General features: G+C 43.0%; 1 protein-coding gene across 3 annotated transcripts; it reads right to left on the bottom strand.

Moving 5' to 3' along the window:
- Positions 1–4,992: 4,992 nt before the first annotated feature.
- Positions 4,993–17,663, bottom strand: cdc42ep4a (CDC42 effector protein (Rho GTPase binding) 4a). Of its 3 annotated transcripts, none has more exons than XM_051388442.1 (2): positions 17,410–17,663; positions 4,993–8,203 (listed from the first exon to the last, which is right to left on the bottom strand). In XM_051388442.1, exon 2 carries the CDS (start codon positions 8,064–8,066, stop codon positions 7,008–7,010), a length of 1,059 nt encoding a protein of 352 aa, XP_051244402.1. In that variant the 5' UTR covers positions 8,067–8,203; positions 17,410–17,663; the 3' UTR covers positions 4,993–7,007. The 3 variants fall into 3 exon arrangements, with proteins under 3 accessions (XP_051244402.1, XP_051244405.1, XP_051244403.1); XM_051388445.1 differs by lacking the exon at positions 17,410–17,663 and adding an exon at positions 9,445–9,537; XM_051388443.1 differs by lacking the exon at positions 17,410–17,663 and adding an exon at positions 9,341–9,498.
- Between the last annotated feature and the right edge of the window lie 396 nt (positions 17,664–18,059).

The raw sequence follows: 18,059 nt of genomic DNA, 5'->3' as shown, positions 1-18,059 counted from the left end.
GATGATGAAGAGAGCCAGCATCGGCCAGACTTTTCCCCCTCTCCTCTCCAGCTCAGCCCTGAGGGAACCATGGCTAGAGGGAGGGGTGCATAAACTGGATGACGGAGTTGTTAAAAGGAGGACCAACACCCAGTACCCAGTGTGTTTTAAAGTCATCTCACCAAATGGAGCTCTGGGATTCTTCACTCCAGTGTTGTTTTCTATCTCTAGACACGCCCTGATTTATGATGCTGTTGAGATTTGAGGAGAGTCAATGAGACTTTAAGCTGCTACAGTGTTTCCACTGGTGGAGGGTGCATGAAAACAGGAAGGTGATAGACTGTAATGGAAAGTGATATTAGCGGGGCGCACTATGAAATCACTGAGGTTTAGCCCATGTGAACAGTGGACACTGTGTTTTATAAAGTTAACGGAGGAATGTTCAGAGGCCTCACCCGGCCAAGTCTGAAGTAAGAAGTAAATGAGGAAAAGTTTAAATACTCTTTAACATAGCTGTGAGCTGATATAAAAAGTATTTTGAGTTGCATATCTTGGTATCGTTTTTGACACTTGCTTATAAGTGCAATAAACTTAAAATTTCCTTTAATGTAAAATACTTTTGAGAATGTGCAGAGCTGAAATTAGTCTGCAGAAACCGGAGAAATGTGCTTTCAACATGCAAGGCTAATGTATTTTTAAAATAACTATAGATTGCTGAATAAAAGAGGTGCTGAATGAAAGAAATGTGTTGCACAAAAGGAGCCACTTATTTCCACATTATCGCCAGGAATCAATCTCTGAGACTGCCCTTCAGTGCACTGTGCCCCTGCAGTGAATGAGTGGCACTGGTATTACTCATTATGTCAGTAGAGTGGGAAGATTAAGCTGGAGAAGGACTAGAAGGTCAAAGTTTAAAGCTGGCCTTTGGGAAGTGACCCTTTTGATCCCTTACTTCCTGGTCAGCTTTTAGAGTATTTCGCTCCACAGTGGGCATGCAGTGTCTACTAAACAAGGAGGGTATTGTATGGACATACGGCCTCTGTTGGACTGGCGCCAAGTCTATGTTGGCAAGGATGTAGCCTCGCTGTATGATCAACATCTGAAGCCAGTTTTTATCAATCCTGGGTTCACTGATAAATTCCTACCAATGAGCTACATTCACAGATGAAGGACAATAAGTTGCTTTTTTGGAAATACATTAACTTTAGAATAAAAGATTTATTTTATCAATAACTGACGAAAAGATTTGTGTGTGTGGAAGTTTACATTTCACAGCGACCTAAAGGTGTGGGTGTACAAGGGAGGGTAGCATGTGTGTGCTCTCCTTCCTCCAGTGTCAGCCAGCCGTGGACAGGCCTTGGAAGGGAAGCAGCCCCTGGCCGAGAAGAGGGGGGTTTAGAGCAGCAGAGCCCCCAGCCCCATCTTATGTGGTCATGGCTGAGTGCAGGCCAGTCCAGACCTCCTGGGGACACACATGGCTGCAGGAACCGCTCTTCTCTTCAGCGGAGAAAGACAGGGTTAGCACAGAACCGCACAGACAGAAGGGAAGAATGGAAAGTGAAGGGATGAATCATTGTTTCTGCGCTTATGGCAAAATGACTCCTCCACGTCCTACATGCAGAAAATGGGACGGAACATCTGAGGAATCATGGTGGAATTTGATTTTATGATTGAAAAACACATCAATACTTACATATATTGTTCCAGCAGTTTGTTTGTTCATTCATAGCAAGAAGGACAATAAAAGTTTGTTAAATACATTGTTTCAGTCTGCTGAGTTTAAGGCGCATTTAGCAATTGTGGTTCTGCAAGACGGAAAAACACATTTTACCACACAAGATTTTGAGTCTAACACAAGAAGTTATGACACAATCTCCAGATTCATTAAAGGAACTGCTTATTGCACAAGAAGTTGTGGGGAGGGGGAGAGAGAGACGGGAGCCGTGTTTCCCTTGGAATAACTTTTCCGTCTGAGAAAGCCATACCCACATTCTGACATACCTGCAACGATTCCCAAGCGGGAAGACTGCACTGATGTTTAAAGGATGGGCTAATTTTTCAGTCTTCAGCACAGGCATCTGAAGCTCTTTAAGGCAAGGACACTGGAGTAGTCTCACGTTCTTCCCGCTCCTCCTCCCACCATGTGTGTGTGGTCTCTTGCAGTTCCAGGGTTTAGGGGTCAAGAGGTCAACTCTGGGTACTGGAATGTTTATGTTCGCTGCTCCTGTTAACACCAATATCCGTAGTGCTGCGCTGTGCACTGCTGGAGGAATACCTCTGCCTATCTTTGAGGACACAAAGGGATTTTTTTTTTTCTCTTAATGATAGCGTTTGTTAGTTTGAATGTCTTACATTTTGTTTGGCAGACTGAACTAAAGGCAGATGTTGTAAAGGCAAAGATAAATGACTTTGACAATAAGTGTTGAGACTGAATCAGTAAACAGACAGCCAAGAAGAGATGTCTTTACAGATTGACTAACAAATATACAAGAGGATCATCAATGACAATAACATTTGAAATACGGTCAAACTTTATCTCAGCAGAGTGAAGGAAAATGGAACAGTAAAGACAGATGTTACTCCCTGGAAGATTAATTTCTTTCTTGCTCGCTTAAAACTTGGCACAGTTCAGATTCTATACGTTTTCTCATGGGCAGGTCTTCTCGCTGGGTATAGTGTGCCCTCCCAGATGCTGTGCATACATTTGGTCAGAGATATGTGTGTATCAAGGCATGGGAAAGGATGTCTGGATGGCATCCAGTTTTTTCATTCTCGCTTCCAGCCACAAACACACAGTTGGGGCTTTTTTCGACCATCACACTCGCCTTCCAGTTCTGTGCCAGCAAACAACTCCACACACACTCCCCCACACAAACACACACACACTCTCATATGCATACCACACCCACACACACTCCCCCTACCTCTCCCCCCAGAACTACACAGCAGAACCGGCTGTTTGTTTATGACCCATTAAAAAAAAAGGACTTGCAAAATACTGCTGCAAACATAAAAGAAAAATGCTGGAGCTGCTTGGGGAGTGGTCTGGATTTTTTATTTTTTTGGGGGGGGGGGTGGTAGCTCACACGCTAATGCGTGTGTGTGTGTGTGTGTGTGTGTGTGTGTGTGTGTGTGTGTGTGTGGGAGGGGAAAGGGAGCAGAGCCAGGCAAAGGGCGGTATATGAACAATTTTGCATTCTGTTTCTTTTCTCCCCCATCCCCCACTTTTTACTTCCCTGCTTCATCTGCACCCCCAACCTCCCCCTCCCCAGTCCCCTCCACCAGCAGGTTGTTTAATACTTTCCAGATTTCAGCATGCCGTCGGCCTCCTGGAAGAGCGGCAAGTCTGCTGATGGAATTTGGCGGAAAAGGTTGCGGGTCCAGGCTGGGGCTCCTGACATAATAAACCTAAAGGCAATGAGCGCCTCCCGTCGGCGGCTGAGTAAGAAAATACTATTTTCAAAGAGAGCTGAAAACCAAAGGGAAATGACATTTGACAGCCTCTGAAGCAGATGAGAAACTACATCCAGGGTGTGTGAGAGGGAGAAACAGCTGCAAGGCAGACTCAAATTACAATGGGTTTCTATGGGGGAGGGAGGTGAGCTGAGCCTCCTGAACAAATCTGCTGTCTCCGGTATCAAGTTCAAATGTGCAGGACAACGTGAAGAGTTGTGTTCACATCCTGCCTCCTTCTACAAATCAACCAAATAATCTAATTTGACAGTCTAGGTGATGAGTTAGAAATTATCTTTTGTCTTCTGTTTTTCGGTAGACACTGTAATGATAAAATAAAACTCATTAATATTAAGTTATGTGGTGCAAGATGATACAAAGATATTAAAAAAAGCTCCATTTACATCCCTAAAGTCAAATCAGCCATTTCACTGACACACCCATCACCAGATGTGAGCCTCAGACCACCACTAGATGGCAGTAGATAACAAGATTTAGACAAAGTGAGATGCTCCTTGGCTAGACCAGCAGCACAAGAGATACAGTATATATAATTCAGTTAAAAAGAACAAGAATTTTCGAAACAAACGTGGTGACTAGTGAAGATTTAGTCTTTCACAAGAAAAACCCAACAATCTTGAAAAAGAATAATGACTTTATACAGAGAGAAAAGTAGGATCAATAACCCTGCTGGTTTGTATTGACCACAACAATCAATATAAATGGCCTGTTTTTACCACAAGTGTAAGAATAATGACTTTTTCTAGCCCTCTGGCAGATTGGACGTTGGTATAATGTGACTGTGAAAAAGTGAAAGTGGAAGCAGATTAAACATCCCCTGAAGTGGAGATGAAAAATTGAATTGGGGGGGGGAGGACACCAAAGTAGAATGGAGTGGTGTTTTCAGCATGCAGCTTTAATGTTTAGAAGAATGCAGGATGAGACCTTGAACCATCTGTGCCCAGTGTTAACCACACAGAGGGCACTGAACTTTGAAAGGGCAGGGAGGGGGTTCACCAGGGTGTGAAAAGCCAAAGCACGGTCTGTGAAATCAAAAGTGACAAAACAGTTCAGGGCCCATAATGATGAGCAGGTCCCCAGTCTTATGTGGCTGCCAGACTCATCCATTGTCCAATCAGCAGGGCGAGAAGAATTACCTGTCATCACTGTTTATGAATGTAGTTCTCCATAATGATAAACTTTTCTTTCCTCCATCATCGTTCATCTCTCTCTCCAGCATGATGAGAATATAGCTGCCCCAAGGGTGCATACACTCTTTTATCTCTCTCTCTCCCTCCCTCCCTCCCTCACACACACAAACACACAAGCACACACACTCATGACTCATCACATCATTCTCAGCTTGTATAGCGAATACTTAAGAGACATGTCCAACTAGGTCTCGATTGCTTCCTTCCTTCCTCTTTTGGGAGAGCCAAAGAATAGTGACAGGAAACAGAGAAGGCACTCAAGGAATTCCTTTGTTAAGGCTGCTGATTGAGTAGCACTTCTACTGCATTATCTTCTGACGCAACCAGCAATGAAATATGCAGCAGTAAAGATGTTGAAGATTTCTTTTATTGAAAAATATAGGTTATTTTGGATAATACAGAAAAAAAGGCTGTAAATATACAGTAAAGATGACAACAGTAAGGCATAATATACATTATACAGAAAGGGGAACACAGACAACTTCCCATTCTCACAAAATTGTTAACCCAAGAAATTACCTGAATATATATTATGTAGTGTTTCAGTGATTGGAAATATAAATATCCAGTTATGCAAATTCATTCATCCTTTTTTTTTTTTCTCCATTTCTCAAGCATGATGTCACACCATAGAACACTATTTTTATTTTATTAACATAGGAGCTGAAACTCAGTCTGAACTTAAATTCAACATTGATTACCCACACAGAGAAGGAAGTGACAGACAGACTTGAGGGGCTCTCCCAAAAGTGAGCTTCACAACTAAAATTATTTTTTGGCTAGAAAATTAGAATTTGGCACATCTGTCAGTTTCAGTTAAGGCAGTGAAATCAATCAGCGCAACTGAGCCTCAATACTTCTGGCCATGGCTTAATGATGCAAGAGATAGAGTGAAGCTGCAATGACTGTGCAACTTGCATAAAAATAGCAATCTTTTCTTAATGGTCTTGCATCTATTGCTGCCTGTGTCTTTCTTTTTCATCCACTCTTCAGACGTTACACAAATATAGCACTTTTTTTTCTAAGATAAAAAAACAACAGGTATTAAACACCAAATACTACTAGTGTCTGGTTTAATTGTGCCTGTTGGTGCACTGATTTTCCAACAATACATACCCTAAAGCCCTCCTCCTTGTGAGTAGTAGTGGAATCTGTGTTATATATTAAGGCAGCCCCTGGACTAATGAGGATCAACATCTTGTTGCACCACTGCAGCTGCTCGGATGTATGAAAACAAGGAAGGAAGTGGTTATCAGGCGCTTTTCAGAGTCAACTTGAAATGACAGATTAGTCAGAGGAAGATAGCCGTTTCATGTCAGTTCACGTAAATCTGTAAAATCGTCATCATTATGGCTTCAGGGTGAAAAAAAAGAAGCATCTTATCATTGGAAAAGAGACAACAAACACAGTTACAGTCCCTCTCCAGTGTGCCACCCACACCACGGTTTACACCTCTGGTTTCCTGTAGTAACACCATGCTCTATACTTAATTCAGGCCAATGTATCTCCATTAGCTTTACAACCCTGCTTTTCTCAAATTTACACTGTGATTAAGCCTGTGTGGCGCTCACAGTGAATTAAAAACAGAAGAGAATTTTGGTTTTGGGCTTTGTGGTCCAGCTTTACAGCAGGAAATGGCAGCCTTTGAGCGGCGTCACAAGGACCCTGAGTTACATAAGGGAAAAAACTGACAGATCCATGGCACTTCACTATAATAGTTTTAGATGAAAGGGTCTCAAGGCAGGGCTTCACACTCCAGTGCCAAACACAGCCCCCTTTATTGTGACAAGATACCTACCAGTGATCCTGTGGTGACAGAGGCCTCTTCTTCAGCTTAGGCCTCTTGATGTCCCACAGCCAGAGAGAGAAAGCACAACAAGAATAGAGGCGAATCAAATGAAAAAAGCACATGTGACACGTCAAGTGAGAGAGGGGAGAGAGAGAGAGAGAGAGAGAGAGAGAGAAAGCGTGAACTGCACTTTAGTTATGGAAAGTGTTTTTCCTACAAAAGTTTCTTTCTAACCAGTCCTCCCTCCTTACTTCTGGAATGTTCCATATTTAAAAAGTGGTTGCTCTTCCATGTCAGTTCCCTCAGTGTTCAAAAGGGAAAAACAGATTGACAGACAAACAGAGAGTGGAGGGTGAGGCTCTCTGACAGATAGAGCTGGGGCTCGTTCTAAAAGAGCAGTCACTCTCTCCTTGCAGGAGACCTCAGTCTTCTTCACTGTTCCATTCCCACAATTTCTGACAACAGCGACTTATTTCCGTTCAAGTGCAAATCCACACCGTCAAAGGACTTGCCATTTTCACACAAACCCCGTCCAGATCTTTGTCCTTTTTTTCCCCTTTCAAAAAGGCTTCTTCTCATACACGGATCTCATCGTCTTCATCCTCCAAGAAAGAGGAGAAGTTGCTCTCCTCCTCTGGTGGGGCACTGAAGGTGGCGCTGTCTGTATCTCCTGCATACATCTGGCTGCTTGGTTTCTCATCCATTGCAGCAGAGCCAGAGCTGGACATGGAGCAGCTGTCAAGATGCTGCAAGTGTTTGGGCCGAGTCTCGGGAGTGTACTCTGGGGTGTAGGGCCCTCCATTCTCAGGTCCCAGATCGATAGAACTGCCTGGATTCTTCTGCTGCAGAAGTTCTGCTGCTTCTTCCTCTTCTTCTTCTTCTGCCTCCATCTGCTCCTCCACATCCTCATCTTTTTCTCTCTCCATGCTATCCTCTTCCTCGCCGTGGGTGCTCAGAGGTGGTGAGGCGTGGCCCTCGCTGCTCTTGCCCTCCTCGTAGCCAAGATCGTCTTCCTCCTTTTCCATCACCCCCAGGATGTCACCCAGCATGGAGGGTCCCAGGTCGACGTGGAAAGACATCACCGACTCGGCGTGCTTCATGCCTGCTCCGAAGTGGCGGGAGCTCTCCGGAAGCTCAGTCAGCTCACCGAAGCTTCGCTCCTCCAGCTCCAGGAAGTGAGTAGCTGCGGTTGCACCTCTCCCATCCACCTCCCCCTGCTGCTTGAAAGGACTTGAGGACAGACTTTTTGCCACCATAATGTCCCCTCTGTCTTCGTCATTGAGGAAGGGCAGAGACATGGCATTCTTCACATAAGTGGGTGACCCACCAGAGACCATCAGAGTGTTGTCTCTCTGCTGGTCCACTCTGGTCACCGACTGGGAGCGTTTGCTGCTCCTGAAGGTGCGAGACAGGAGGCCAGGACGGGGAGAGCTGGGATAAGATGTGGTCTCTGGGGGAGGTTCCCCCGAGCGGGTGCTGAGGAAGGAGGTGTCTCCAAACGCATCACCACTGCGGCCTACATGCATGGTGTGACGGAAGTCGCCCAGTGGAGCACTGATCATCTCCCTGGTCAGGTCCATGCGTGAGCGGCGCTTGGTCTGGGAGCCAGACACTAGTTGCTTTAGGATCGGCATGGTTGCTGATTAGCTGTTTAGTTTTTCACAAAGAGGTAGTCAAGGTGACGAAAAGAGCTTCCAAATCTTGAATATAATCCTTGTTAGAGATCTTAGTATGAATATTTATGCTCTTCAATTGCAGTCAGCATGGGAACCTGAAATAGGAAAAAAAAAAAGAATAGAATAAATCACACAGAATTTATTTAAATTGAACTTTGCTGATAAATGTATCTTTCCATATAAATAAAAATGACCTTTTAAGTGAATACATTGGTCAAAATGTAATACAAAAAGTACCACAAGAAAAAAAAAAGAAACCAAATAAGACCCCAATTACTAAAACAGAGAGCATGCACTATAGCATCTCAATGCCAACCACATACCAACAACAAAACATAAAATCAATCAAGGGTAACCTAAAAGACAACAATTTACTGCACAACTTCCACGTAATAGTGCGTGTAGAATATTCACGTTTGGCTGTTTAATCCCATCATGTAAATAAAAACATTTCTAGGAATTTCAAAGGTTCCACTAATTACTAAGAGCTGAAGCTATCAATTATACAAGTCCATAATGATAAGCAACATGCTACAAATCACAGAGATGACCTCTGAAATGCACTGAAAAAAAACGGGAAAAAAAAACACACCACAGCATTTTGCTTTAAAGCTGCATTATAACTGAGAGCAAAACACCAACCACAGACCAATATAAATCGGAGAAGGATAGCTGAGTGCTGCCAGGGATTTTCTAGTGCGAAGCTCAACTTTGACTGCACCGCAAACGGTATATGACCAAAAACTAATCTTCTAGTCACAGAAAAAAAATTCAATTATACCAGCATCAGAGAACAATAACACCCCACTCAACTGAGCATGCTATTCATCAGTCACAGAAGCATAGTTTTGACAAATGTATATGAAATTGTGATCAGAGAAATGATAATATTCCCTATCCACCTCCTTCCTCTTTTTCTGAGACAACACTGAGGCTCCCAGACGCTTGTAACTGACAGTTGATAGAAAACGTGTTTCTGCATTATTGAAAACATGCAGCCCAGACAGAGGAAACCTCACCGCAGGCTGTCAGCTAGCCACGGGTGCTTCCTCAGGGGCTACACTGTCATTAGCAACACACCCAAAACATATAAAATACACATAAAAAAAGCACTGCCACGGTGGTCTGTAAAGTGCGAGCAATTTCAACAGACGGACATCTAAAAACACTGTCTTGCGGGTGGAAAATCTCTATCGTTACATGTAAGCTGGCCTGAAGAAGAAAATGCTTACCTTGCCATCTTAAGTGTGCACCTCTCTGGCTTGCACATAGTGTGAGTAAAGAAAGAAAGATGCACTAACGCAGGAAGATCATTAAAAACTGTCAGCAACTTCACCTTGACTTTGGATTTCTTACAGGCAAGCCTTCAAAAGATATTTAAGTCAGAGTTGTTCTAAGTAGAAGTGCCACTGGGAGATTTCAGCTGTTTCATGTTACAGGCTTTTTAGTGCATTGACCTCGTTCTTCTGTCTCCACCCCCCCCCTTCTTCTGCCAGCTGAGCCTCTACTCCTCTTCCTGTTAATGCCCTCACCTGCTTTGGTTTCCATGGAAACACCCTCCTGCAAGCAAGCAACAGCATTTCCTGTCTGGGGCTGCAGGAGGCTTCAGGCTTCATACAAGCATGCAACACATGGCCTCGTTCTGTGTCAACCTAGAGCTCAGACAAAACACCCTTTTAACCTGATGTCTGCCATGTTTTACATACATATTTATACACATTCACCTCATCTAAGTTATGTGTGTTTATATTGGTAAAAATGGAAATTAATAAAAATACACAAATGTTCCAGCACTGTAAGGAAATAGAGGCAGGTATTAAGAGAAAGAAATATGATTGCAGAATATCTGACTGAGGCTTAGACACAATGTGAAAACTTTCCATGAACTGCAAATGGTTTTGTGCCAAAACACACAAACAAGGCAACTTTTTTTGCAGAAACATATTTATTATTGAAGCTGCATGTTCAGATTTTTTGGGGGTGATATAATGAGGGGAAATAATTCACACCCAGCCAAAAAAACAACTGACTAGTTGCTTCTGGGTGGCATAAACAGACGAGGGAAAGCATCCAGCGGATGAAACAAGGGGAGATGGTGAAAGCCTGCCTCCTACTCCTCTGTCCTCCACTAGACCAGGATCATTCTCAACAGCTCAATGTGCCCATTGCCAGGACACAGGTTCTTCATCATCTTAATCTAAATCTGATCCAGTAGCTCTGCATGCAGAAGCACAAACCTTCACCGTTTACATCAAAACTGATACGGTGGCCTCCTATATTTATAGCTTTGTGTGACTTTGTGTGGGTTTACACGTGAATGAAAAAGGGGAAAAAGGTCCGAGAAGGCAGCAGTTAGCGTGGGAACTACGGGGTCACAGACGGGGGGGTTGACTTTATAAACAGACTTTCACAACACTCAGGGTCTGGCTGCAGCAGAGCCCCAGTGGAGACACAGAATGTGGGACAGAAACAGACAGGACGAGCTAACAAAGCACATCTGCATCATTTCTTTTTGACAGCAAAATCATAAACTGTCCACAAGCTTCTCAGAAAACTAACACACACACTGCATACTGACCTAAAGACCTTTAGCTCTGGCAATTTTAAAGATGACGGACCAGTCATGATGTGGTATGTCTCAACTACCAGAGTAAAAAGGAGCAGTGCATGCATGTAAACACACTGTGATAAACTTGAGCACACTGGGAAGGTTTCCAAACTGCCGCCAATGCTGCTTCACTTCTCTCATCTTTTCACATCTGCTTGCGTAAATGATATTCCAACCCATTTACCCAAATGTATTTATGTCATGGGAATGTAATGGTAGTTCTGTTTATAGATCATATAACTCAATTATCAATATAAATACCAAGCCAGGGTCCAAGGAGGGTTCCAAAACTGCTTAAATATCATATGGTTATAGCCACTAATTTGTGGGAAGAATATACACACCCAATTCTGAGGGAAAGGCACAGAAATAACTTAGGAAGGAGGTAAATAGAAGTGGGTTCTTTTACTCAAAAGGCACGAAAAAGGGAGCACTAAATCAGACAGCAACCTGAGTATATTCGTGAGGGAGAATTTTGAATCTCAAAGGAAATGCTGCAGCCATTTCTTAACTCTGTAGAGAGGATGCTACACAAGAGGAAGTGTTTTTTGAGTCATAGCTAAAGCATGTGTAGGATTCAAAAAACACTCCCATAGAAAAAAAAACATCAGAAGACTGAATTTACATTCGTGACAAAGACTCTTGTTCAACATGAGAAAGAAATATTGACATCCTGGATAATTTGTGCTTAAGACCAACATTACTTTTCACATCTCTCACACAAGGCCGGTTAACACAAATACACAAGAGATCACTTACAGACACAGACACAGACACAGACACAGACACAGACACACACACACACACACACAGACACAGACACACACACACACACACACACACACACACACACACACACACACACACACACTCTCTCTCAAACATGACTAATGGGCCATTTCCTTAATTGAGTATTGATGTGTCTTCTTGGTACTTATTTCATCCAGTGTGTATTCTAGTGTCTGAGAGAGGGTAGCTGCTGCAGTGGGTAAAAGGTGGTAGTGGTGGTGGTGGGGGGGCTTTCTGTCTGCCTCATTTGAAGGCACTGACCTGGATGGACAACCGCATGACCCGAGGGTGAAATGACATTAGGGGGTGGGAGGCCACATGCACCCAAAATCTGTGTGGACAGACAGGGACTGAAATTGCTGGTTTCCTTTTGACAAACTGCTCTGCCCGGAAATCACCCCGACGATCATACCATTTGCAAACATCCCATTTGCTAGTGAAAATTCTCATTCATTCCCATATGTTTAAAGTGCACCACCAGGAAGAAGTATACAGTTGCTCAGTAATAGCACACATGCTCCAGTAATTAAGCAGACAAATGGCCCCTAAAAGATAGGTATCTGCGATGCAACTCAGTTAGCTGGGCTGAATATCTCATTTAGGAAGAGCAGCCCAAGGACAAACAGTGGAAATCACATTATCTCTCAATCACACAGACAGGGAACAACAGACATCCAGCTAATTCTGCCCTTTGAGATAAATACAGCAATGAGAAAATAGGGCTCTAATGAAAATTTACAAATAAAGCCCTCCTACTTACATAAAAGCCAGATTTAGCTGTTGCTTAATTAGCCCATGTAGGTCACTAAGCAGCATGCCATTTGCTTGCGGGGTTGTGGATTCAGATCAAGTTGTTGACCCAAAGGGTATCTTGAGTGCCCTCCTTGCCCTACAAACCCATTTTCCATGGCATTCTCCACCGTGAAGTTCCAATACTGCAAGAAAGCCAAGGGCTCATTTTGATCAAAGTGTAAATCCTTTGTGGTCTAAAGAGCAAGGCCAATTCAAAATGTGGTGCTGTGAAATGCTGGAATTGATGATGAGGAAATGGCCAAGCAAGGTAACAGACTTTGACTGACCAGGTCCTGTTCACACCAATCTTGGCCAGAGCAAGCCTGCTTCTTTTGTTTGTGACCAACCTGTTTTTAATCACACTTTGAGAGATATAGAGATGAAACGATTAGTTCATAGACCACCATTTTGATAATCATTAATCAGTAGGAGTCACTTTAGACTCTGGGGAGCTGTGATCGAAACCTTTCATTGTTTGACATTTCACAGACAAGATAAATCATCATACCTAGATAGACAGGAAATTGCCTACATAGATACACAACTATTTTCTATCTGCTTAACCATAGGGATATAAATAAAACACAATACTTATATGGCTTCTCTAAAAACCAAAGCGATGCCTCTGAGAACAGGAAGGAGTCGATAGAAATCTTGTCTGTGTGAATTACAGACAGCAAAAAAAACTGTGTTTTTTCCATCCCCACTCATACCTGGCGAGTTAGAGTGAGACGGTCTGTTATGCTAATGTCACACCTCACCCAGCAGGACATTCTGCTTGGTAAGGATCAAAGCACAACAGATTGTTAGAGCTTTCCTGCTAATAAAAGGGCCTGTAAGGTTTTTTTTTGAATTGGCATTCATATCAGTGAGTGCTAAATCTGTAGCTATCCTTAGATCGAGGAGTGGAATATTTGAGGTGAGCAGCTTGGGCTGGAAGAACAAACTCAAAAGAACCGTAACCGTGTTTAAAAATAACATTTTTGAGAAATGATTACTCAACTGAACAGACTGTTAATTCCTTATAATTAGTGTGAAACAGTAGCTGCATGAAAAAAAAGGAGCAACACTTCAACCTTGAAAGCGTCATTATAATCATCAATATGCCAACTATAAAAGAGCACGAACAGATCAGACAAGCGAGCGAGAAGGAGGGAAAAGTGATGGATGGATGATGACCAGGACTAGAGCAGCATTCAAAAGAGCCCCGACAGCCAATGAAAGGGTTCTTGGCAGAGAACAGGCCTGCAGCGAGTCAGCTCGATGTGTACCAGCTGACCTCTGATACCCGAGAGGAGATGACTTGTCTCTTTTACATTTACAGCCAACACAGCCTCCAGACACGACACTCCATCTCTCCTCTCCGTCCTCCACTTTGATGAAACTGACAGCTTTTATTACAGACACAAACAGCGGATGGCAGACAAGAATGCTGTACTCCATTCTGACACGCTCAAGAATGAAGAGTATTCTCTGGGCTAAACAAGACTTATAAACATCATTTTCCTGTATCTACAATGCCCTTTATTTATACACAAACAGTATTGTCTATCCCTGCTCTGTGCTATCGTCTCTGATTTGAATAAAAGTTACAGACATGCAACTGAAATGTCAGCCAGCATGGCTCAACATCAACGTCATCTGTGTGCTGGGCATGGTATCTAAATACAAAAGAGGGTGGTGGTGGGGTGACGGCAGAAATTGGCACCACTCAGGCATTTAGAGTGTCTCAACATATCAGAGAGACTGTGCAGAGAGCACGACACTGGCAATATCAACACAAACGCATGCCAGAAATAACCACTTAACATTATTTTGTGTTTAGAGAGATGGCTAAAATCTCCCCGAAAATCTTATCCAGCTGGACCTGCAGGATCAACGGCCAGCTCCAGGTCATCATTAACTGCCCCCCTTGTCTCCTCAGAGACATCCGAGTACAGAATGCCAACGTATTACTTCAGCAATTAGCCCACTGCTTCTCAAAATCCCTGATTACACAGACATAGTTGTAAGTGTTTTATGGAGAAATGCATTGGCGTGTTAAGGGGTACATCCACAGGAAGGGCAGGGAGAAAATAAGGCAGTAAACCTTCCCATCTCTGCGGAAATCTACTCAGCCTGCCCTTCCTGACCACTCATAATGTAAACATGGCTGTCCTCCATCGTACTGTATTACTGATGGGCTAACCAAACAAACACAGCTCATATCTCCATCAACACACAGTTTTAATAATCTACAGTGTTGTTGGACAGTGCTGGGACTGTGTGTTTAACAACAGGCCTGAATGAAACATGTATCAGTACATGAAGCGCCTCAGGTTCAGCGATATTTAATTATTGTAGAAGCCGAACACAACCGGATCTTCTGAATCACCGCTGATGACAGCTCCGGTCTCGGGCCCAGGTGTCCGTATCATTGCCCAGGGCAGACTGACAGACCAGGCCAGGTATCTCTTTAGAGCTGCAGAACACGAGCAAGGTTATTGTATATTTTGAAACTCTCGAGTGGAAACCGGTGCTGCTTCTCAATGGAAAGAATGCGGGAAGATTATGGGATCCAGAGAAACTTGCTTTAAAGTGTGAGAGTGCCATAATTATAGGGTCAGAACAGCAGAAAAGCAACAAAATAAACAGGCTGGATGGAAGCCAAAGAAGCAGCTATCCAACAGGGGAGGGTTTATTTTTTTCTCTTACAAGAAAAATACAAGACACAACTGCGTACATAGCAGCAGACGCACTAACTGGATAATAAGTGGACTGTTCATGGGTTCTCTTTCGGAATTTAATCTTCAATTAATTGATTAATATAAATCAAATCAAATAGCCAAATGTTCAAACTGAGACCAAAATTGACTTACTTGTCAAAAAACACTAGTCTTCCGGTCTGCCATCATAGCTTTTGCGCAGTTTTAAAACGATAAGCCCCTGTCATTGTCTGCTGCTACGACAATATCAACTGCATCCAATATTTACAACTATAGTGACAAGGAAACAGGATGGCAGAGAAAGAATAAACATTTCCTCCGCCTCATAACACCAACCCGAGCCCACCAGGTCACAATGCAGCAAGCTGGATAAGACCAGAAAACAATGCCACCAAACAAAAGACTCAGGAACAAACACAGCATGAATACACTGACATATGAGACGCCCCTAGAATTTCATGTTGGGACAAGGTTAGAAAAAAAAAAGTAGGTGTCATTGTACTATTGAACTGTTGCTTTATGTCACAAGTCAAACATCATCCAAGTTTTCTACAACTGATACATTTCCCACCAAGATGGGATTTATGTGGTAATAACTAAGAGCAATAATAACAACCAAACATGTTATTTACGCTACACATCCTTCAAAAAGACCCCTCGCGTCCTCTATAATAATCCAAAAGTTCACTATCACCATCCTCAGAGGCATTCCAGGAAAAAAAAAAACAGTTTATATTGGTATTTCCTGGAATGTGAAGGGGCTGGACGGGACACACACATTGCCTCAAATGAGCACACAAGCTGCAGACACGTTCAAACATGGATGCAGGACTTTACACTCACCGACCACAAATGACACACTAAAGTTACACTTTAGCATTACCACAGAAGGGGGAAAAAAATGAAAGTAAGCTGCACAAACTCGCTCACTTTAGTCAACTAAATTCTGAGCAGGTTGTGTTCTCTGGGCTACGAGCCAGCAAACACTGTCTACAACACTGTGTTGTGCCCAATAACAGAGTGCTTGGCATTGGCAAAGTGTCCAACACCACACGGAGGAAGGATTACTTTCACCTTCAGGCACTAAACACATGTCTCCTGCAGGCAATTAGATGCTTTGTAATTTAAGAAACAGAAGAAAGTAGTGCAAGCAGAACCTGTGCGGGCGAGTTAAAAATGTGTCGCCTGTTCTGAAAGCCATTTCAGAGGCACTTCTAGGGGGGGAAAGTAAACAAGCTAAGCCTATGACACATAAATCTTGGTGATGCTTGTTTGCTGTGTCGTCAACCTAAATCCATCAGTGTCCCGGGCAGAACGAGTTGACATCTCACACAAAAAAAGCCCTCTGCGTGTTTCGGATAAGACTGGTCAAAAGTCATATTTAAGCCTGTGAAAACAAAAGAAAGCCACCCAATTTGCCTCACAAGCGGAGACCTCTGACAATATTATCTCCTCAAACAATTGCTGAGGAGCTCTTATCAGCATGACGGTGATGGAGTGATGGCCTACAAACATAAGGCCCATCACCTTATTATCCCAGTCAATGAGCACCATCAGATGCCATTGTGACACCCCTCCCAAGCAAACAGGACTGGCAAGTTGACCAGCACTGAGATACGTGGGTAATGAACTGGACAAACAGGACAGGCGTGCATTGCATTCTGGGAAACAAAGTGTGCGATGTATGATTTTTTTTTTTGTCATCGGTGCCAATTCAGGATCCTCTACTACCAAGAAAACACATTTCACTCACTGATTAAGTTTAAATGTATTAGTATTGAGAAAAAAACATGCATTTGTACAGGTACATCACATTCACTCAATATGCACTGCAAATCAAAATGTCATCCAACCACATGTTTGGCCTAATTTAGAATATTTTGAAGCTGAACATCTGCTCTCCTATAGAATGTTCCTTTGGTGAAAAGTGAAAGTAAAAAAGAAAAAAAAGGACATAAATCAATGCATCATTTCCAGCTTCAAAGCATTCCCAAATGAGCTAATATCAAGAAGATATCAAAAATGTTACTGAGGGGCTGCAAACAAATAAGCTCGATTCTAGCGAGACCACTTATATACCTTAACAAAGAAACGCTTCAGAGAGTACAAAAATACGTTCAAGTGTCCATTTGACAGCACTCAATCGACTCTTGCATGTATCACTGTGCAGTGATTCGATTCCATAACAATAAAGCTCTGATTCTGGGTGGGTCAATGGCAGGAGAACAATAAGTAGCTGACCACAAAAGAGTCAGCTGCCTTGTGCGCACTGTGCGTCTCTGCTGACTCGCTGAATAAAGCCGCTCTGTTAAACACACATCTGAGCTGCGAGGAAAAAAAAAAAAGATACATTTCATGTCGTGGAAGTTTGAAGTGCAAGTACACACATTGAAGCCCACGCACTTACCGAGCATCCCATTCATAAAGCCGGGTGCTGCCTCACTTTTAGGCCCCCAGCAGGTTGACAATAGGGGGGGGGGATGCGTTCATCAAACGAAAGGAGACGTGAAAAAAAAACCCCGCTCAATTCAACTCTCGGGAATCCAAATAAATATATTAGACGCAGACGTCTCTGTTTTTTTCAAATATATGTTTCTGTTGCTGTCACGGCATCCTCAGAAGCGGTGCGGCTGCTCTGAAGCGCAATAACTCACTACAACCCTCCTGCCTCAGTAGTGTGCTTGAACACGCCCTCTTTACATGGCTCCTTAAAGACACAGGCTGCCAGCATGGGGGCCGCTCACACAGGCCCGTGCTCATTTCCTTCACCCTCTAAAGAAGAGGTCTGTGTCATGAACTCTAATATGAAGAAAAGAAATTAGAAAATAAGTCATAATAAAAAGCTTTAATACCAACCACTTCATGTTGTTTCAGTCTAATAGATATTAACAGACTGAAAGTGAAACAATATAAAATGGTTTGTTTTTAACCCATATTTGCAATGTTGAGCAGTTAAGGCTGTATTTATATTGTAAATAGCAATGTCATCTCTCTACCAAAGTACTGTGCTTAGACCGTTTAGACTCCTGGGCACTGAGTGGGAAATATGCATAGTCA

The sequence above is a fragment of the Dicentrarchus labrax genome, unplaced genomic scaffold, assembly GCF_905237075.1.
Source record: "Dicentrarchus labrax unplaced genomic scaffold, dlabrax2021, whole genome shotgun sequence".
Lineage (NCBI taxonomy): Eukaryota > Metazoa > Chordata > Actinopteri > Moronidae > Dicentrarchus > Dicentrarchus labrax.
The sequence above is the reverse complement of the archived record's forward strand: the minus strand, read 5'-3'. Positions and strand labels throughout refer to the sequence as shown.